At 40.8% G+C, this 22,919-nt stretch overlaps 2 protein-coding genes across 2 annotated transcripts; one reads left to right on the forward strand and one right to left on the reverse strand.

Annotated features, from left to right (window-relative positions):
- Positions 1-10,018: 10,018 nt before the first annotated feature.
- Positions 10,019-13,761, reverse strand: LOC143430184 (uncharacterized). The gene is made up of 3 exons (XM_076906219.1): positions 13,543-13,761; positions 10,763-11,583; positions 10,019-10,525 (listed from the first exon to the last, which is right to left on the reverse strand). Exons 1-3 carry the CDS (start codon positions 13,708-13,710, stop codon positions 10,051-10,053), a joined length of 1,464 nt encoding a protein of 487 aa, XP_076762334.1. The 5' UTR covers positions 13,711-13,761; the 3' UTR covers positions 10,019-10,050.
- Positions 13,762-16,462: 2,701 nt separating this feature from the next.
- LOC143430123 (outer dynein arm-docking complex subunit 4-like) lies at positions 16,463-21,951 on the forward strand. The gene is made up of 6 exons (XM_076906124.1): positions 16,463-16,703; positions 16,831-16,850; positions 17,087-17,519; positions 19,711-20,137; positions 20,916-21,179; positions 21,324-21,951. The coding sequence occupies exons 1-6, from the start codon at positions 16,463-16,465 to the stop codon at positions 21,949-21,951; spliced, it is 2,013 nt and encodes a 670-aa protein (XP_076762239.1).
- The last annotated feature ends 968 nt before the right edge of the window (positions 21,952-22,919 follow it).

The raw sequence follows: 22,919 nt of genomic DNA on the forward strand, positions 1-22,919 counted from the left end.
ATACGAAATAAATATCACCATCAGTTGAATATAGCAAGAACTTTATAAAAGACGAGGCAGACTCACAGATGGTTTAAGTACATTAGTATATGTCTCAAAACTCTGAGAAACGTGTGACGGTTTTGCGTTCGCATTATTTTTTTGTCCTTTTCTTTTTTTTTTTTTGTTTCTTTTTTCTCCTTAAATAGATCACACGGATGAAAAAAGGTTGTTGCGTAGAGAGGTGCGTTTATATCGTGCGTAAAAAGTACGAACATACATCAATCGAAAAGAGTCGTCAGACGAAGGGAGGAATAGAAGCTTAGAAAAGGAAACGCTTGGCTATATAGATCGTCCGATGAACTCCCTCTGGTCATCGTGGCATGTGTTATCATAAAAAATAAGCATACGCTTAACGCCCGCACATATCATTTTCCGTTTGCTCGATAACAAACAGAAGCTGTTAACATATTATCGTGAAAAATATATAAATATGCTCGCGGTGGCCGTTTGTTGCGCGAATCGTCGTTCGTCAATTTTTATCGTATTTTTCAAAATAGTATCATATTTCATTTTCTTTTCTAATCAGACGAGGAAAACGATACGACGGTAGACATGCGTAATGACACGAGCATAGCGAGACCGAAGGTGTTGCCATGAGTCGCAAAAGAGGGAGGTCTCGTCGACAAGAAAAAAAACGTGACCGTCACTCCTACTGGAGGAGCACCGACAAAGTATTATCGTTGAAATTACCGGGGGAACAATTGTTTCGAGCAAAAGAAATATCGCTTTGCCAGACGATCGTAGTTCGCGGATTAACGAGTGAGCACATTTACTGCGAGAATGACTTACGGAGTCGATACTGTCTTATGGCATTATTGTCCGTCAGCGCGTCATAATGTTTGCCATACAATCCAAGGGTTCGTTTCTGTGGAAGTTCAACGACGATTGATAGATCGGCTTTTTTTGATGAAAAGTCGTTCATCATTGTTCGTCACGTCGGGTTACGGAGCATTTTTCCATAGAAATGGAAGTATAGTCTCTTGTGAACATTAAATGCGAAGTTGGTTTAACTATTTCCGCGTTTTGAAAAAGATATAGAAGAAAATAGAGAATGATAACGAAGAAATTATTTGCTTGATTATCTACTACAAAGTTAGTAAATATTAAATTATGGATTGAAGCGATACTTATTGATCGTTACACAAATCTAAATTTATATTATAAAATTTGTCACTAATTCATTAGCTTATTCTTATCAGTGGATCTGATATGTTATCCATCTAAAGCTCGCAAAGGGTTAAATATTGAAAACACTTGAATAGACTGAAACATTTAAAAGTTAAAAGAAAAAAGCATAAAGACGGTGGTAGAAAGTAGTAAAAGAAAAATAAGGATTATATGAAATTTAATAAAAAAGAGACACGGGCGGCGAGTATTTATTTAACCCACAAACCGAAGTTTTTTTTGCTATGAATATATACGACGCCTTTGCTTTTTCTTACACCCTTCATATTTCATAACTGGTTTTGAAGAAAAACCAATAAAAAACGCGAAGCTAGGCGCGATATTAACGTGCTGCTCTCGATCCTCGGTGCAAAGAGTTACAGACGCGGAATATCGATGGACAAAAATTAATTATGCGACGTTGGAGTGGGGAAGAGCAATATCGAGCCGAGTCCAGTAGAGTGAACGGGTAAGAGGCCGATGTCCGCTATTTACATAGCTCAAACAAAAGCTTGGGAACCGTTCTTTTATCCGTCCCGTCGGGTTTTCATTCTCTAGAACTTTCCTGTTCTCGTCGCTCCTCTCTCGACTTTAAAAAATCCAAAAGAACTCCATGCGAATAGTCTCAAGAATTTGTAGAAAAAAGTCTTATAACCTGTTCACGGACACTTGTATACGCTTAAGAACGCACTCGCGATAAAATTACTAGCTGTTCCGTTTGGAAACGTGTGTGCTCCGATTTAGAGGCGAATAGGTTTACAAAAAGTTCCTTTTAGATAAAGATAATATTTAGAAGAACTTTTTACAGCTCAGAAGTGAAAATACATATTTATGAAACAAATATTGTTATGATATTTGTTTTTCTGTATTCACGGTGCGTGTTATATTTATTATTGTTTACCGTCACTTTAATTCGTAATTTAAGGCTGGTTAACTGGTAACCATTACTGAGTTTAAAACGTGATTTGTAACTTTCTTTAAAATGTTCGATCGTGTAAATTTTCTCTTCTCACAAAAATTAAATGATCATTACAGAATAATCAGGTGGTTTAGAAAAATACAATTAATTTCAAGTGGTAAATGATAAGGAAAAGAAGTTATTATCGGTGTTACAAATTTGGAAGATATGATCACGATATTTTACTAGTATGTAATATATGATTATTATTTAATTTAGTTAATTAGTCCTTTGATTATACTTTAATTTTTATTGCATGTACCCATACGGGTGGCACTAGCCTGTACTCAACGTAAAGAGCTGATAAAAAGAAAACTAATCTATCGACGTTTAGCGTCTCGAGTTCTTGTGTGAGGTCTGCTCTTATAAAAATGTAAAAAATGAAGATCAAAATTAAGGTGCGAAAAATCAATTCGAACGTTTTTCTATAAATGAAAATGTGCTTTTCACGGTAAGAACAATCCTAATCTTTCATAATGAATACGAATTTTACGACGTATATTAAAATTATATATTATTTTGTCGTCTGTTGTTCGCAAGTTAACCTCTTTTCATACCAGAACATAGGATCTCGCGATAAATGCCGATAGATTAGTATTCTATTATTTTTATCTAGAAGGAGATTATCGAAGACTCGCTTAAATCAGGCACGAACGTTTTTAGAATCCCTATCAGATAACTACGTTACTGTATCATTAATTGTTTTAGCAAAAGCCAGAGGCATTGTGATTTAAAGGTCGCAGCAGTCTCGATCGTTGAAGAATCACGTTATACATCGATTTCTATGAAAGTCAATTGGCGTCATCCAATGTAAAAAGAACTCTAGGAATAACTGCCCTCCGAGCGAGAGAAGAAATTATGTAAGATAATAAGAGACGAAAAGAGAACGAAGAGATCAGTGGAACGATGCGATGGTAGGTAACAGTACTATAGAAGCAAGTAAAAAAGAGAGAGAGAGAGAGAGAGAAATAAAGCTCCTTGACCCGGCAGACGAACGATGATCCGATTGATAAATTCCGACTAGTGTCTACTGTATATTGTAGCACGGTTATGTGTTATGTAAAATTCCGCTTTGCGTTCTGCAACTCCAGGCGACGATGTCCGCGCACGACCTTCGCGAGAGTGAGTTTAATTGACTGTAGTGTCGAGCCGAATCGCGGGCACGAAGCTTTCAGAGCGTCTATCGAAGTCCGTTTAAATATCGACGACACGTGGGAGATAAAGACAGGCGGCGCGTGAATATCTTTTATCGTTTCCCTGTACAATTATATACAATACAATTACTATATAATCTTGCAATCAATCAAATGTTCGACTAAACTGAACGGTTGGAATTAAAATGCGTGTATATACAGTGGGGTCGCGGAAAGTACCTGTACGCACCAGTACAATAGTACCCTGTGCCTTGCGATGAAATGTTTCCCGATCGACTTTTGCACTTCATTCTTGTGTAACGTACAGAATCATCGTTTCCGTATATATAAAGGTGCTGTTAAATGATAAAGAATGCAATGCATTTGAACGTGGTCAATTGATATGTTCGTAATAAAGTAAATACAATAGTATAGATATACTTTTTTCTTTCTTTTTTTTTTTTTTGTTAAACGGTACATACGTATACTTAAAGTCATCAAGAATTTCGAGTTGTTTGAGTATAAAAATTGGACACCAAGTCTATCCCAAGAATTCAGTTCTTTAATGCGAATTGAAATACTTCGAGTATCGTGAGCGTGGACAAAATGTGGTTGCGGGAAATGTTTCAGGTCACCGACGGCTTTGAAAATTGCATGCCACTTGTAGCCGAAATGTCTGCGTCACCGCAATCCTAGCTATCCAAAATATCCAGATATTAGATACCTGTCGTGTTCCAACCGCTGGTTGGGTACACTCGATATGAGTATTTCAATTATTCGAATTCCGTCCCATTCGGAATCGGTTCTATCGATTTTTCTGAGGTAAGCGCGTGCTTCTCGCGATATTGATTCGTACGGGAGGACGTTAAAAACGGTCCCAGGTGTCGTGCGACATTCACGCGGCTCCCCCGGCACTAATCAGAACGCGTCAAAGCGGAAGTCGCGGACTGATCGCGCTGACAGACACGTCGGTTTTAATCGTTCGATCGGATTGGGTGCGATTGTCAGAGCTGCTGTCACGCCTGTCGCAAGCGTTTCGATAGAAAATTGAAAATCGTGAAACAGGAGAGCTTTAGACTGGCAAGGAGGGACACACGAGAGATTCCTATAAACGGTTCCGTACTTGTTTTTTTTTTGTTTTTTTTCTTTTCTTTTTTTTTTTTCTTTGTTAGTACTTACGTGTGTTCGCTTTTGCGCGCTTACGCGAATGCGTTACGGTCGATAAAATCTGACAAATTACACAACAATACAATGACATTAGATACGATCGGTCTTTCGTCCGATAAGAAACACCTCCAACTTGGTCCGGTCGACGCTGTTGCCGAGGTGAGTCATGGTCTCGTTCCGATTTGCGTGTACGTTCTCTAGATTTGCTTTTACTTATTATTGTTGTTGTGTAGTTTCTTATGTAATTATTATCGAGACCAGAACCAAGTTCGAGGGATCAAGTTGGCCATTAGGCAGGAGATTTGACAAGCTTCGGAGACGCATTCGACGATTCCCGTCGGTGGTCCTGTACACACGACTGTATGTAAGATAAGAAAAATTTCGAATCGAAGATACTGGGTGGGAAGCGCGTGCGCTGCACGAGAGATCGCTCCCCCTAGTTGTTTTGTTTTCCTTTTGCTCGTTATTACGTTTACAGAAACGTATTACAACGTAGATTGCAGCGCTCCTTGGCCATTGTCGGCGTAGAATCGTTCAGGATCGCACGATCGTACTCTTTATTCACCGTTTCTTTATTTATGTCTTCTCTTTTTTTCCCATTTTATTCGATTGTTTGTGCAAATCGACCATCATCTCCAATTCTGTTTTCGAGCTCGAATAAATTTCAACGCGCCGCTTTGTCAGAGGAGAAATTAAAGGGAAAAAAGCACGGTGGAGCGTGATTTTCGCGCCGATCTAAGGTCGAGAGAGGGCGCTACATTAAAATGGAAATAAGATCTCGCGAGGATCTTGGAAATCGAATAAATTCTCGCTTTACTCGAAAGCTGAACTCACCGTGATTCATGAATACAAAGACGACTCAGGGACAATTACCAAGCCGGTTATTTGTCGCTTTTATCGTCGCGAATCGCCCGTCACGTGTCCCCGTTATCCGTTCCTAAGCCTGGCCCATAAGCGGAGATTAGGACGTCGTTAGCGGGAACTCGTGGAGCGTTATTTTTTCGCGATTAGCGTTTGTTTCTAACGGAAATTATACTGGAAATTAATGCATTAGCCGCGGTAGCCAATTTGTCGATAATTTTCGCAAGAACTGTTATTTTAGCAACACGAATTACATACAACATAATTGGTAATGTAAAACTGTGTGAGATCGATTTATCGTCGAATTGGAGAAGAATGATAGTCTCACGCAATTAAAATGAAACGATAACGGAACTCGACCGTGCGATCCGCTTGAAACCTTTCTCTGCTTCGCGCATACAATAGGCACAACTCTCTTGTTCAATGTTCACTCTTAAATCATCAACAGTTTAGTACAGTTATATACAAAGTATACAGACTCTGCTACTTCAGAGGAGGGATACAACTTTCATGCGACGTATCGTTTCCTCGATCGGCGCGTGGCTACCATTTCCGGTTAAAAGCACCGTGGGCTTGAATTTCATCAGTTCAAGCATTTTAGACGCACTCTGAATTGTGGTTCTAGTTTCGGATTCGTTCATTCGTGATAACGAAACGTATTTCAGATATGCGATAATAACCTTTGAAGTGTAATCGTTAAATATCTGCCTTTTAGGATTAAGTGCTTTCAAATTTCTAAAGCAGACTTAAATAGAACGCGATAACTCTACAGACACTAAATGAAAGATTGTGAACGTAATACAGAATGAAACGTTACGAGTTAAATTTGTAGAAAGAATAAAGTAATCGGATCAAACATAATAGTATAGTATATAGTGAAAATTCGAGATTCGAAAGTTTTTTTTTAATTTACCAAGCAAAGTTGACGGTGTGGAATCACGTGAATCAAGCAAACAATTTGATAAATGCTACAAAAAATTTCAAGATCGAGAAAGGACTTTAACGCAAAATTTACAAAGGACAAGATTTTCAAAGTAATAAAGTCAAACGAAGGGAATTAAAACGTAATAACGTAATAGATGCTACAGTTAAGAGTCGAAAGCGCGTGAAACGGTGTTTACAGACAAATGCGTGTTGGGGGATGGGTACAAAGTACTCGCGAGGAGCCATCAGTATTCATTCCAGTGCTTTTAAACGGACATCACGCGGGTCCCGAAGAGTTTTGTGTGTACAAGCAAGTCCGCGAATCACCTGCGGGCACACGTGCGCGGTATACGACGATTCATGATGGTCTATTACACACGGCGTATGGACTGATGGCGTATCGATCCTCCCTCTGGTGGTGTGTAGCTAGAACGCGAACACTATCTTGCACGTATCGTTCACGTACACGTGTTTCGACGCGCACCGTCGTCCGTGGCTAAAGAGAATGGAGAAGGGAAGCCACCAAATGGGATGCCACACATCGGAACGAAGATCCACGAGGAATAAAAACAGGTTGCACGCTTTAATCGTAGAGTCTTTAGATGTCCAACGAGAAATCAATACCGCACGAGGGTTCAAACGTAGACGCTGACGGCCTTCGACTCTACTACTTTCTTGTTTGGGAACTTGAGGTAGGCGTACGCTCTAATTCGGTGTAGAAGACGGGAACTACCTGTTCGAGGAAGTACTTTAGAGGTTTGGGAAGGGAGATAAGTGGTTGGAGCTTGCGAACGAACGGAGAAGAGTTTATTCACTCGATCTGCTCCTGCCTGAAGAAGATTCGAAGCGGCAACGAGCTGCTTTGGGATTTAAGAATGACGGGGTATATATGGAGTTGGCGGGTTCTTTGAGACCGTGAGAAGCACAGATTGCGGAGATAGTCGGAGCTCGAGTGTTTTTAGAAACCCAAACAAGAAACAGCAAAGTTTTCTCTAGAAATAAAGAGAATACAAGATCTGTTAAAAATATATTAACGTAACAATGTTTTATGGTATGGGAGTAAAATATCAAAATAGTGCGTTCTTTTTTAAGTAATTCCAGATGGCTGTCCCATTTGGAAGTCGCGTGGGAATTAAAGGTGACGCTGCAAGATCGATCAGAATTGGTCGACGGAATGGCAGGCGTTGGTAAATTAAGTAAAAAAAAAAACCCATGTCGCCACGGTTAGAACGAGATATCGTCGAAGACCTCGCACGTACGGTGACGCTATACTGATACAGGTACAGTAGAACATGGCCAGAGTGGCTAGATAAACGAGTGTGTACTTTCGACGAGCAATAAATTGGATGCTTGTTCGATCTAGATGCTACACGCGCGGCACGTAGCTTGTGCCTCTTTCGATCCGTACGGCGGAATCCTCGTTAACTTCTCTCTGACACATATTGCACGTGTTCGGTCGGTCTTATCTAGAACGCGTATTTAAACGACGATTAACGCGGGAACTCGTTAACTGGCTAAATTTCGAGGGAAAGAATAATATCGTACACATATACATACTGATCGACGAACGACTCCCAATGGTAAAATTGATCGACGAGCGAGACAAGGATATAGATTTCGACATACACACACATTGGACTGGATAATTGGCGAAAGAAATTAACGGAACCCTCCGTACGATAATGAATGGGTTGAACGCATCGACGCGATGGGACAGTCAACATATTTGACACGGATCGTTCGCATTGTTTTTCTTTGTTTCTTTTTACCCTGGTCTCTTTTGGCCTTTTCGTCTTGAAAAAAAGAGCCGATGGTCGAGTATGAACATTAATATCTTTGTGAGTATACGTGTGCGTGTGTGTTCATTTGTCTGTGTACGTGTACGTGTATTTGTGTGTGTGTGTGTGTGTGTGTGGGGCACGTCGATCGCTCTGCAGTGAGAGATCGAGACCTTCGTTCTCACCTACTTTCGGTTTATGTAACATCGACTGCACTCTAAAGTATTATTATTACTATTTTATTATTATTAATATTATTATTATTATTATTGTTAATGATTTTTTTGTTCTTTGCATTCGTTTTAAGTGTAAGTATTCTACCATAATAAGTACGTTGTTACACGATACCCGGCGACTACGCCGCGCACTGATCCTTTATTATCAAAGAAGTCGCAGACGATAGGTGAAAAAAGTCTTTAGAGGAAAATAGGTTTTTTGTTTCTTGCTTTTCCCTTAGTAAATTGACAAAGTAGTAGAGATAGAATTGTATTCGTGTACTCGTGTATAACGGAATTCGTAATCGAGGGAGACTTTTTGTTTTTCTTTTTTTTTTCCTTACGGTTTTTCTTTTTTTTCTTTTTTTCTTACGAATCTCCTGTCTCAATTCTCCCTCACGATTGGTTCCTATCAAGTGTATGCGTGTAATGTATACGTGATGTGAAGTTTGACCAGCCTTCGAAACGATTCGCGAATTAACGCCAAAAGCCTTCCTGGTTCCTCCAATCGCGACTCTCGAGGAAGGACAGCTCCGCTCAGCTTGCTTGGTTCTTGTCGGTTGGTTTTATTTTTTTCGATATCGGAGCCACCTCGAGGGAAACAAGGGGAAACTCGAATTGAACAGGACACGACCATTTTTTGGTTCTTGCTCGTTCCCCCTAAATCGAACTCCATCGACAAAAGAATGGACGAAAGTGATCAATCGGCCTGGTCCTTGCGCGAGTGAAGCTGCCTCTGAACCAGCAGGATGCATCCTCCTCTTGTCGCCGTTATTCGCCGTCGCTGTTCGCCCCAATTCGACCGTCATATTGTCGAGTTGATCAGTAATCTGATCACGAGCTTGTATAGCACCTACCAGGGAGAAAGGAAATACTTTTCGGCTATCCGGTTTACGGGAAGCTCTATCCCCCTTCTCGATAGGATTTATGGACGAATCGTGCAAACCAGCGATCCGAAATCCGTGTAAACTCTTTCTCCGTCCCTCCGCTGTAACATCGTCGCGTGAGATTTCCTCGGCACAAGTATATCACCCGTGATACGTGGGGTAATAAACACGACGAATACGGAGAACGAGCGTGGTTCTCTCTCCGTCGTACTTCCAGTCCGCCGACGACTCTCTTCACCGAACAAATCCGAATTTCTCCCCCGTGGCGTCACGTTCCGTTTTCCCGTGTTCACAACAACGTCTCACATAATCGTCATCATCATCATCGTCATCATCATCACTTCGTTCTCCCCTTTCTCTCGGTAATCCGTTCCTCTGATCCGATACGTAAAACGCACCAGTCCACTGGTCCGCGAGTACGCGCGCTAAACAGCTTCAAAGTGGCTCCCCCCGTCTGGTGGCCATCTTGGCAGCCCTGGAAGCCAAAGCGCCCAATGAGCACACAAGACCCGTCAGGGTCTCCCAGAAAGTGGTCCTACGTCTTTTGTGCGCTGCCTGTCCGACGTACCCCAAATAGTAGCCGGTATAACGATCGTTACCACGATCCGAGCCGCTGTCCGACCTGCCCACGCTGGAGCGCGCCGACTTCGGCTGCTGCACGATACTCTGACGATGATGATGCTGACGTTGTTGGTCCGCCGTCTGATCGGCCCCACCCTGACACGTGGAGCCGTCCCCGTATTGTTGCTGGGAGGCCGCCTCCGCTTCGTACAGCCGTTGCTGGAGCTGCACGTTGCTAAGCCGTCGGTCCATCATCCGTACCAGGTTCTGGTGGACACGACGATCGTCCTCGTGCACGATCGGCAACTGTCGACGGCAGCTAGCGACAGGCAGCTCTTTCGCTTGGAGCTGTTCCACTTGTCAGGCATATTCGGTGTCTGTGGACGCTGACCTCTCCAAGTGGGCCTGATGGCCACCGTGGTGCTGTTGGTTCTGATGCTGTTGCTGTTGCTGCTGCTGCGCCTGCGTGTACGCGAGGCTTTTCTGATAACTGAACAGCTGCCTTTCCAGGCTATAGTTCTCTGCCTGCAACGAGGCGATCTCCCGTCTCATCTGTTGGTTGTGGATGCGGCACACGTCGTCGTATTTGTGGTAGGTCGCCTGGAACAGCAAGTGGCTCTCGTTCCACTCCAGCCGGATCCTCAGTTGCCCCTTGTCCGTCAGGAACGGACAGTGGTTCTCCTTCACCTCGTTCGTGTCCAGATTCGTCTCCATGATGATGCCTTCGTCCGCGGAGTCTTGGGCGTAGTAGCGGCTGAACGGGCCGCCGGGTAAGCTGATCGCGACAGTGCTTGGCTCCTCGTCTCGCAGGAGATAGGCTGACCAGCTGATATACCTGAACCAAAAACGTTTAAATTTTATTCAAATATTTCCTATTATTTTATTACTCGAACAATGGGGACGAGTGGTAAAAGAATGGCTTTTCAATGATTGTTCTTTAAAAGAGAATTATAAATCAATTGTTGATAACAATAAGACTTTGATGGATCCAATAACTTTCTTAATTAAAAAATTCAATTATTTTCTAGTACTCTATTCTAATTGAGTATTATCTGCTCTCGCAATTACCAACCTCAAATGATTCCGTGGGACATTATGAATATCCTTGTAGACCAGATGCAACCTAACCGTGTCCGAGTGCAGATCGGCTCGAACAGTCCAGGCTTGTTTATCGCGATCGTAGCAAGGGGTAGCCGGTAGAACCGAGGACCCCCGTGCCTGTACCGCGACTTCGCAGATGGTCCTGGCTTCCACCATCTCCAAGGACACACGCACGACACCCTTGTGCGCGATCTCAGACCATCTGACTCGCGGATGCCATCCGAATCCGCATCTCTCCGCGTCGGACAGATCGGACAGGTCCTCGATCTGCCCCGAATCGATCCTACGGTCACCCTCGCCCAAGGACACGCTGTATCTGACTCTGCATCGATGGTCGAGCCCGCTCATCCTCATCAAATAGACACTGACGCAGCTGTCGTGGCCGCGGAACCCCTCTAGCTCTTTGTTCCCGTGAGGATAGATCACCAGGATCCAGTCGAAGCCTCCAAAAGCGAAGCAGTCGGTCTCCAGCTTGTTCGACTTTGACTGTCCAGCTGGGAACGTGCTGCTTGGCATCTTAAGGTCGGTCATGTAGACGGTCCTCACGTTCGCCATCGACAATTCCAGCTGAAACTCGCCGTTCGTGTCGGCGAAGTTCCGGTTGTAGAGGTCCGACACTGGTATGTAATTCCGGTTGCCCTGGGCGGGCGCCTCGTACGTGAACTTGACGCGTTTCCCAGAGAACCCCTCGTTCATCGAGAAGTGCTCCCGGTTCAGCAGCGTGAACGTGAAGTCCACGTAGACGCGCAGGTTCCTCGACGCCCCGCGCCATACCAGATACGCTCCGAGCACCTTGATCAGGGACAAATAAAAGGAATCGTCGTTACTTCGATTAGCTCGTTCGCATCGAGGTCCACGACCGATTGAAACTCCCTGGTTTTCGATATTTCGTCCGCAGTTTGGAGAAACTCGCGAACGCGGGAATCCTCTCGTGGGGATTAATGAGCAGTAACAAGTGATTGAACCGAAGGGCCGATAGTATTTCGTAACTGGGTCAATCACAGATTTACTCTCGCGTAATCGGTATTCGCGGCGGGAAAATGGACCCTGCGAAATTATATTGGTACCGTTTCAGTGTACGCGCGGACGTTGCGAATACTCGCTGCGGTTATGTGCATAGAGGGTGGTCGAACGATTTCGTTGCTATTTGCAATTTTTACTGTTCGTTATTACCTCTTCTCTTTTTCTTGCAAGAAAATGGCTATTTGTAGTAAAATTGTGCATTATCTGATTTCAATATTTTTTCTCTTTGTTTCTGTTTTCTATTTTGACTAAAATTGAGGTTTATAACAATTTCATTCGGTAACGTTTATTTCTCTGAAAGGGATTATTTTCGTCCGTTTTGTGTAGTATATTAATTGAATTTGTCTCTGGTTCATACGTTCTCGAATTTCGCGATTTTATTCCTGACGGTGCATCTGACCCGTCGATCGATGGTGGATTATTAACGACCGCTTTATTAATTCACCCCAAATTGTCGTTATCTAATTACCAAGTTAATGGCGGCATATTTTGGTACCCATAATTCGTGTTATATTTACGGAAGCGGTCTGTCCATGTGTTAATCGAATCAAAGCTTTCCCATTACCGATTTTTCCAGAATACGATGAACAAACATTGATCTAATTGATTTAAAAGCAGTAAACAGAATTATTTTGGTTCTGTAAAGCATCGAACGCTATGCTTGCACGAAATATTTGAAAGGAATAAATTTGTACTGTAATTTTTGTTGGAATATTAACTGATATTATTAACTAAATTAATTAGATTTAACTAAATTGATGTTAAACTCGTACAGTTTTATTTCATTTTAGGTTCGCGATATATATGTGCATAATAAAACGCACCTCAGCATTCTCTACTCACTGGATTTATTTGATTAAACAATTAGGTATGATTTTCATACAAAATTGAAGAACGAGAGAAACACATCTGAACAATTTTAAATTTATGACGCATGGAAATGACAGCGTGCGAGTAAGTGCGCTATTTTTCAAACGATTTCAATGTTTCACGAAAAAAAGTGTAAAAACAACCGAGGTCGAAAATCCACGGTTCGCTCGACCAGACGCTGGAAACAATTTCGCTTCATTTGCCACGATCGATGAATCGTAACTTTACTGATGAATTCAACCTCCATTTAGCCGCGTGTATTGCTCCATTGTTTGCCTGGTTGTACGATGATTTCATTAACAATTACGTTGAACGACGTTAAAATTAGTGAATTTACCTGGTAACCTGGTAAATCGCCGATGATTTATCGTTTACATGCATAGTTACTCGTTAAAGAGCGAAACTCTGTGTCAAGATTAGTCCGCAAACACGTTTAGTTTACCTCGCGCGTTTTGTAATGTCATCGGACGCAAAGTGGATGAACAGCAATGGCAATTTTCGATATTCACAAGACTCTCAATAAGTGTACAATTTGTTTCACTACAGATTACCACAGCAGGTATATTATATTAAAATAACAATTAAGTTTGTGGTAATTTTTATTCGAAAACTTCGTCCTTTCTCTTTCATAGCTCCTGAGATATTCTGGGCACGGTTAACCTCAAAGTGGTTCGAGTACTTAGGAGAAAAAGAGAGAACAGTGGAAATTTAATGCTCGCTTGTCTTTCATATAACTGTTTGGATGAATTTCTTGTTATTTCTTTTACGTTTATGGCAGATTTAGTTAATTTCAGAAAATTCTATTTCAGGAGGTATATGTATAAGAGAAAAAAGAGGAATTGTGAGCTTAGTTGTTACCTTGTTCCCACGTGAAAACGCAACCGACCATCGTTGGAAGCCGCAGACGAGCTCTTTGCTGGTTACGTCTCTTTCAGGGTCCCGTACCACGTTCCTGGTGACAACGAACGAGAATATCCGCGTGCCATTGCTATCGGGCAGTTGCGCGAACCTGTACAGCAGAGCCATCACCGCATCTCGAGGGCACAGCTAAACCGATGGTCCACGATTGCTCGGCGTCCTTACCCTTCTTCCCTTTTTTTTTAATGCGTCGATTTACCAGTAATCTGCAACAAAAATTCGACGTTTTTTGCGTAAAATTTAATAGTTATTTCTTTAACATATTTTCCAAATATAGTCCCCTTTTAGTATAGTATTCTCAAATACAGTTATGGATCGAAAAATTCAATGAGAAGGTGTTACGTATAAAAAAAATTGTAATGCCAGAGTTGTGCAATACACAAGTGTGCAAGAATATGGAAAATATTCAACGTAAAGTTAATATTTATTCAATCGTGCAAGGTGTTCGCGTTGTTATCGTTTCGTGTTTTACTGATAAATGGTAAATATAAGGAAAATGTGATATTCAGTATAACCAACGTAGTATTTATAATTTGCCATTTTTCTCTTATATTTACTATTTTCGTGAGGAACCCTAGATAGTAACGCAAACACTCTGTACACTGTACTTTACTTTTTTAAAGCTATGCTTTAATATTAACAAATACATTTATAATGTTTAGAGGATATACGAATAATGATTCGTAATTTATTTATTTATCTGTGTTTCTAAAAAAATTACTAGTAATTTTGTTACAATATTTAGTAGATTTATGCATATTTACTTCCTTTAATGGTGTTCATAAAAGTATTAAATTTTATGCAAAAACATTAGCAGTCTATACACAGCACAAAATTAGAAAAGAAAGTGAAGATAAATAGTAATTACTGAAGACGAAGAATTTAAAATTTAAAGTACGTACACCTATTATTTTCTTCAAGAGACTGATCACTTTAAAAGCTTTCGAGGCTGATGTTTTAGAACGGAACGCAAGAAATGTTCAGGGCATCGTAGAGCAGGGAGGGCACAAAAGGGGGCGGAATAAAAGGTATGACGGGGAAAAAGCTGCCCACTGCTTCTGCCATTTCGATATAATCGCCTGTCGTGCGTGAAAATTAATACCACAAGGGGCTTTACGTGCACTCCGCTGTTCTGTAGAGTCGAAAGCGGATTACGTACATTTTTTCCATCTCGACTCAAAGGAATATATATAATTCATATTTTGGTTCGGTCAAAGATCGCATTGAAAATATAGCTTTTTAAATGTTCCATTTACCAGTGAAATGGCTGACTGAATAGTGTAATCGCAGGTTTACTGTCAGCTGAGATTACGTATAATAATGTGTGTATATAATTTATAAAGTGCATTTGCAATTGGTAAACATATTGCTGTGTTTTTTGGAATTAAGTACGTTGATAATAACGATGCAAACTTTAGAGTCACTCTATATACTTTTTGACGAATCACACATCACAGAGATGCTCAGTATACGAAAATTAACACGCATATAGCGTGCAGCTTATAAAATGTAATTATATCGTGAAACGTACTGACGTATTGTTTGGGGAAATGTATATTGGTAACATAAATATAATTTTTAAAATCAACGTGTATACGATATGTACTAACTTTGCGATTGGTAGCAACCGGAGATTATTTTCACAGTGAATTGAATTACAGAGAACCGGTGTACAACGTTTATTTCTCGTTAAACATCTTTCACTTTCAATTATTATAAATTAATAGGGTTATTAAATTATTTGATCCACGATACGACTGTAACGTTAATGTACCATTTCATTTCTGACTTTATTCGAGCAATTTGTTTTATTGAATTCTGATTTTTCTCATGCGCTTTACGGCACTCTGCTTCGCTCTGTATACGGAATCTGTTAAAACAATAACAAATTATGTAATTGCGAATAAATAATTCATTCGTTTCTCTCGCGTTGCTAAAAAGCGGCAGAAGATTTCATTTCGAATTAAAAATGCGACATTAAATTTGGATAATCCTTTATTACTTAAATATTTTAGGTTTTTTTATTTTAGCACGATGTTGAACATTATGACATGATACAATATCACTTATGTGATCTCTCGCTTTTGTTGACTTTCTATATAAAATGAAACATGTAGTTTCAAGTCACACATTTGTATAAAATAATCGATGCAGATAATCGTTTCGTTGAAAGAAAACGTTAAGCCATATCAGAGGGCGTCATCGAGTCTCAATTACAACGAGGACATGGTAACAAATTCAGGATATCATTTGAACGGTTACAATTTCCACGATATTAAAGTCATAAAATAAACTTTATCTTAAAACAAAGAAATCTGTGACACGTTAAATGGCTTGCTCCAATTTCCATTCAAAAATGTAACACTAAGCCCGGATAATCTAAACAAAAACGGGAATTAATATGCTGTCCAGCAAACGAATTACCATAAAGTAGTTTGATATCATGAAAGAGCGAGCACAGCGAAACTGCTCAACTTCCGTTAAACGCGGTCAAGCAATAACGGGAACTTAGAAACAGACGACTATATCGAAAACCCTATTCAACAGCTTGAATCGCATCTGATATCATGTAAGAATCGCGTGACAGTCCTTCGGCTGCTCCCGCGAACAGTTCGTTCGATACAATAAAAATGTGACCGGGAGATCGTTCGACCTTCTCGGATCTTCGTCGCAAAATTCATGAGTGAACGAGAACCAGTGAACCACCGACAGTGATCCTCTGGACCTTCTGAATTATATATCGATCCCAGACACGGGTTAGGATCCGTGTGACAACTGTAGGTGCCGTTCCGCTCGCGAATATTATTTCTACGACTTACCGTCCTGTTCTTTCGTTCGAGGGAATTCAATTGGCCGCAAGATGGCGGGCTCGAAGAAAACCGAGGACCCAGCGTTTTTTCGTGATGGTATAGTTTATCGAGAATGGGGTTATTGGCTGGCCAGCCTCGAAAAATATCCGATCGCGGAGGAGCACTTCGAGAAGGCGCTTAAACACGGCCAGCAAAATGATCTCAGAACGTATCTTGGCCTTGGAAGGATGCAGCTCGATTACGCCAGGTTTAATAGAGCGGTGAAGACCACGGCCAAGTGTATGGAAATTGGTTAGAAACTTACTTATGTTCAAACTGAGGTTTCTTAAGGAAAGAACGCAATTGTTTGGAAAATGATTTATAAACCATGGCAGACTTGAGATTATCTTAATATGACATTAGTAACTATTTTATTAAGTTTCTCAACGTTATTTTAATGTAATTATTTATTGTTTTAACGTTATACCAGCTGAAACAAAATAGAAGACCTTGAGAGTCACAAAACATTGCGATTAACTTCTATTTAATAATCCTCTGCATCATCAAGTAAAACTTAAACTAAACTAAAATTAAACTTTACAACAAACACCTCACGGTCTTTACTCGCGTCACGCGTGTGTCTCGTGGTTCTAACACAAAAATTTAACTTGCACGGAAGAATTTCTATATTGTAGATCTTATATAAATTAAATGATGCTTGGATACTTCTGCAAATGCAGATTAAATCAGTACATGGAATTACATCACCACCAAGCCACGCGTGGTTCAATTCGATAGACGAACACGTACTTGTTGCCTCGTGCTCCGTGGAATTTCGCTCGCTTTCAGATTCCACCTACTCGCACGTGAAACACATGCAGCTGCAAACGCTCTTCCACATCGGCGAGTTCGAGTACAGTTTGGTGCACGCGCATCAGGGTTACCAAAAGTCCCCGACGACGTTCTTGGAGCACGGAATATTGCAAGGCAACGAGACAATCGAGGACTGCGTCGGCAGGGACACCGCGCTGAACACGCTCGAGCTTCTCGCGCCGTGGATACACGACCTGCAGGAGTACCGGAAGTGGCTGATCGAGAAGCTCAAAGAGGAAGTGGACGAGTTCGCAGGTGCAAATTAGTTGGTGTAGAACGCGTGCGCGTTGCAAAAATTAAGATAGCCCTGCCTTTTGCGCTTACTGAAACTCATCTTCTCTTTTAAAATCGCATATCCCTAAAATAAATACTGATTATGTGTAATTGTTACCGTTTTATTGTTTAGAATTACTGAAACGATTAACGTGCACTGGGCTGTTTTAATTTGTATCAACACTAGTGTATTTTAAGGGTTGATGCTAATATCTCTATGTTAATTTTTTCGCATTTGTCCATTTTCTCGAGTTATTTATTTGTATTATGAGTGCATTTATGACTTTGGCTCTCCTATTTATACATATTCTAAATTCATTTATTTATGAAATTATTATTTAAATGTGCATGCATGTTTGAGTAGCTACGAAGGTGTAATATCGTAATTCAACGTTAAATTTCTCTCTACATCATACAACTCAAAGGTAACGAGTGGTGTTACCGTCGCAGGAAACGACCGCGTATCAAAGTAAAAACGTATTTAAATTAACTATTCCCGAGATTTTAAAAAATGTCATCCGCTCTGCACTCAACCCTTAAAATGTACCCAGTGTTTAGCTACTCTCCAGCTGGTACTCGGCAATTTCTTTCTCGAAATGTTTCCAGTTAACTCGTGGAAGGCTACCAACAGGACTTTTAATATAGCGCCGTGCGTCGAGAAGACGGGGCGGAAAGCGGCGGTATAATTCTTAAGCCCCGTCGTAACTTCCCGTTTTAGCGGCTCTAATTTTCACCGTAAATCCGGCTCCACGGTTGAACGAAGTTAACTGCACTCGTCTCCGTGCTGAACTTTCTGTTTCGCGCACTAATTGGACTGTAATTTCACGACCTGGTCCTCTGGTCGCGCTAGAGTAACTTGAAAACAAAAATGGGAAAGGGGAAACTGAACGAGCGAAAATATTCGTTAGAACGTAATACACATCCTGATCAAGAACTCGATCTCTGATTGAATTCTTTTATATTGCACTTAAATGTGCCTATGACGGAAGACCACCCGCAATTTGTGAGACTGAACGACTCGATGGGTTTGCTGTTAACTAAAACTTTTAATTGCAACTGTCTATTTCCTGCTTGACTGATTATAACAGTGGTTTTCTACTTTCTTCCTTCAAATTGTAACACTTCTCTAGAAGCCACTTCGCTATTCCTTTTAATATTATTGGTACATTTGTAGAGAAGGAATGACGACTGATCCCAAACATTTCGCAACCAGAAATTCGCTTAGCACCTCTTTTTGCGACAGAGTAATTGCTATTGAGAATTAAGGAACAACTGAACTTATTAAATTAGAATAACGTGAGAAAGTCACATATTGTGTAAAACTGCTATGCAAATGGTACGGCTAGAATTCTCCTTCTCAAAAATAGTCTTTCATCAAATTGGTTGTCGCACTCTTTAACACATCCCGTTAAGTGTTTCCGTTTTCCTGGGATCGCCATGGTTTAACGAGCTTCTATCTGCAGCGTCGACAAACCGGAGGACGCGAACAGGGGGATAATGGACGACCAGTCCCGACGAGTACTTTAAAAAGATAATTAATTCCACTTTATTGCGCCGGTGATCAATTCTATTCCGCTGGTAATTTCGATACACCGCGTTATCTCGATAATATTTCACCGGCTTCCACCTCTGCGGTCGCCCTGGGTCCCATTTGAAACTGTAATAAGAGATTGTTGCTCGATTCGACGCTTTTGTCTCCGGTTACTGTTAATTGAAACGTATTATAACGTTGCTCTGGAGAAGGAACGAGGGCTGCTGTTCGTCGAGCGATCAATTCTCCTTTATTTTTTTCTCCCCGAGTCACAAAGGGCTCGTTTAATTAGTTTCGTTTCTAAGGAAGGAAGAAATTCTCAATGGCGATCTTTACCCAAGAACCTTCGCCTTCCGTGGGCGCACTTATTTTTACATCTACCGAATCGTTCAAAAATCCAGGGTAGTTCCTGGATTTTCTATAAGGTGTTCGGTTACAAAGCGTTATCGAGTTACTTTGATCTTGCCCGTTCTTTCCTTTCGCAGAAATTTCCCGACAAAATCTCATTGCATAATTAATTCACGCTTCTGTTTTAAAAAAACAGACGAACATGAACAGAGAGAATTCATTCGTAAAGTACAGCGAATTTATTCTGAAATTGGGTGAATCTGTCGTGTGAAGTTTGTGTACGCTGTTTCGTAGGTATAGACGAGGAACAGTCGAAGTTCAAGGTGAACGATCCGGAGGCACGTCCGGCTGTGAAGTTGAGGAAGTTGCACCGTGTCTTCGCGCAGATATACCTCGGCCATTTGGCCCACGACAAGGAGTTTCTGCAACGGCTGTCCGAGCAACTGGAGCTGCTGGACTCGCCCAACAAAAGTACCAACGAGTTGCTTCACTATTTGGTGTCGAGGAACTATCGTAGGAGCGTTCGCAGACAGAACATTCTGCGGATGCGGCGCCCTCTGTACGTCATGATCATGAAGCGGCAAGCGATGCCACCTGGTCATCGAGCAATGATCGAGGCGGAGAAAAGATTGAAGAGGAACCTTAACATCGTGCACGCAGACTTTCTGTTGCATCGTTTGCATGAGATTAGGAAGAGGAAGGACTACGTCACGTTCTTCGGGTAACTTAATTAGATGTGATTTCATTTGAACCAGCGATCTTTGTTTTGCATGGTTTCGCTGTAGTAGATGTATTTATCATTGCAAGAGATGAAAAAGAGCGCTATTATGGAGACGTGTAATGAGTTTTTAGTCAATGTTTAAAATTTGGTGGTTTAAATTGTCAAAAGGTGGACGAAACATAGAGGAATTATATTTTAGAAGGGATGAAACGTGTGTAGGATGATAGTCGAGAGTGTATCGATTGGTACATGATGGAGTTATTGAATGCACTGTTCAAAAAATATAGCTTTTTATTATATAGCAGATGGACATCAGTTGTAGTAACGAGGAATTAGTCGTTTTGGGGATTTAGTGAATTGACGTTTACAATTATTGTGATTTTGCCTGAAACTTTGATGAATCGAGAAGACGATACAGCTGGTCTTTTGAAAATCAAATACACTTTTCAAATCAAATTTATCTATTTGAAAATTAAATTAGCTCCTTACGGATTGAATTCCTCAATCTATTCTATAAATTGTGTTTAATACAATCTATTTTTTACTAAATGGTTAATCTCTAAAGTAGATTCAGTTAAACAATTACACTTATACTTTAAATTCATCCTTTCTCAAATCTAATTCACTTCAAATCAGATCTTTACAAAAAACGACTCTTTCCCAGCAACTTGCAAAAAGCTGTATTTAATTCAGAACAAAGTACGTATGTAGGAGTAAAAAACTTCACACTGCTCGTTACTCAAATTATCATAAGTTTAAATTGCATCTGCTTTGTCAGAATGGTGGATCGCGTGATAGACAAGTTCGACTCGTACTCGTCGAAGGCGTTCCCCATGAAAGAGAAATGCCTGAACGCTGTTTACAACATGGTCGCGTGGATGTACATAGACACCCGCGATTTAACGAAGATCCGAAACAGGAGGTTGAAAAGAATCTACTTGAAGCATCATCTGGGAATTCGTGTGGCTGAACTGCCACGTGACAATGACATTGGTTGGATAAGAGCCACCAATAGGAAAGAGACTCTTAACACTTTCCGCAGGTTTACTCCTTTTCTCTCTTCATATTTAAAAGAAAAAACAGTGACTATTCTACTATCTAAACAGAAATCTCGCGAACATCTCGCATTAATTAAGTGTAAGCTACCAGCACACGTAATCGATTTCTTTAAACAAACCCTACACAGGCGGCTAGCTATGGCGTCAGAGCCCCTGGAGTTGGCCTGGCTCTTCCACGAGCTCTGCAAACACCTGATCGACATTCGTCGTTACGATCTAGCCAGATTTTACGGCAAGAAAGCTCGAGACATGGGCGAGCAAGCAGGAAACGAGCAGTGGATGTTGAATTGCCAACACCTCTCAATTCGCATAGAGGTTAGCCAGAATTACCGCAACGAGGCGAAGGAGGCAGCGCTCCTAGCATTGTCCAGCTCGAAGAAACTGGGCCTCAACTTCTTGGTCGACTTTTATAAAAGCGCGATCGAGATCATCGACGACATGGACATCGAGAAGCTGTTGGACTACGACCCAATCGCAGCCAGGCAGCAGGTGATATTGAATTTAATGCCTGACGAGAAGAAAGCCGAGGTGGACTTTCTTTGGAGGCGGATGGAAGCGGTCCCAGCGAAGCGCAGGTTGTCTGTGATGCCTGGTTACAAGCCTGTGGATCGGAAATTCGAGTTACCCTGCAAGAGGAAAACCATATTGCCCAGCGCTCCTAGAGATCCTGCGAAGGAAGCCAGGAAAGCTTTGCTGGCCCAGTATGAACCGTTCAAGGACAGACCTGGTTTCGTTGACTTTGATAAATACGATTGACGTTGCTAGTGTGTGAAGTAATTCCGTTGCGCGTTGACTGCGATGTTTGGCATCAGTTTTGGGTAATTAGTTAAGATTGAAATTGTTGTCGATGCGTGCGATACTATATCTGTTGCTAATTTTGTTGAAGCATGGGGATTGAGAGTCTTCTTCGAAGTAGAACGAGTCAATCAGAGGCAGACGTTGATACGTGGACTGTGATAAGTGCGAATCACGTCTCAAGTGTAGAATTGTATTCCTATGTAAGTATGTAATGCTACATACGTGGAGGTTTGTATCAGGATGCGTGTAGAAGTCCTCGATGAAACGCGAAAAGATTTGCAAACTGTGAGATATTTTTTTAAGGCTGTTCATGCGTATCAGAAAATGTTTTGTGCAAAGTTAAATCATTTCTAGAGATGTGTAATTTAATGTTAAACTTATTTAACTTTGGAACGTTTCTCAGCGCAGTTAACAATTTTGAAAATATCTCAATTTCTGCATATAGTTTTATGGAACTTTCTCTGCATATACTTGATAATTTTATATCGTATAACAGAGATTCCTTACAGATCTCTTATAAGCAGAGATATGAGATAGCGGTTCTTTTCAAAATATTTTCGAAAACAGATTAACAGAGGAAAAGTTAATCTTTATTTAAATTGAAGATAATCATTTACAAAATCTTGAAGAAATTCATCAATAAATGAAATGATCAGAAAATATTAATATTTAACTGTACTGGTTGTCAGTAAGCAAAAAAATTCGGTCATTTATAATGTCTGTACCTACCTAAAAATAGTTTAAACAATGGTATACTAACATTTACATCATAATATTTTTAATTCAAGTTATAACAGTTATAATCTCTTCAATTAAGAGTTTTAATACTTTTAAATGGATCTGTACGCCTCACGTTTCATATAACGTGACCCAAATCTCAACAACATCTTGTTAACCCTTTCAGACCTGGCGTACATTACAACATA

Source organism: Xylocopa sonorina, chromosome 13 (assembly GCF_050948175.1).
Source record: "Xylocopa sonorina isolate GNS202 chromosome 13, iyXylSono1_principal, whole genome shotgun sequence".
Lineage (NCBI taxonomy): Eukaryota > Metazoa > Arthropoda > Insecta > Hymenoptera > Apidae > Xylocopa > Xylocopa sonorina.

Bases quoted from the DNA above. Each gene is read 5' to 3' on its own strand.
- LOC143430184 (XM_076906219.1), bottom strand. From the start codon at position 13,710: ATGGCTCTGCTGTACAGGTTCGCGCAACTGCCCGATAGCAATGGCACG. The intron at 11,584-13,542 runs GTAACAACTAAG...TCCCTGATCAAG, and splicing joins CGTTTTCACGTGGGAACAAG to GTGCTCGGAGCGTATCTGGT. The intron at 10,526-10,762 runs GTTGGTAATTGC...TTTTTGGTTCAG, and splicing joins GTCCCACGGAATCATTTGAG to GTATATCAGCTGGTCAGCCT.
- LOC143430123 (XM_076906124.1), top strand. From the start codon at position 16,463: ATGGCGGGCTCGAAGAAAACCGAGGACCCAGCGTTTTTTCGTGATGGT. The intron at 16,851-17,086 runs GTAATTATTTAT...TCTATATTGTAG, and splicing joins TTTCTCAACGTTATTTTAAT to ATCTTATATAAATTAAATGA. The intron at 17,520-19,710 runs GTGCAAATTAGT...GCTGTTTCGTAG, and splicing joins GGAAGTGGACGAGTTCGCAG to GTATAGACGAGGAACAGTCG.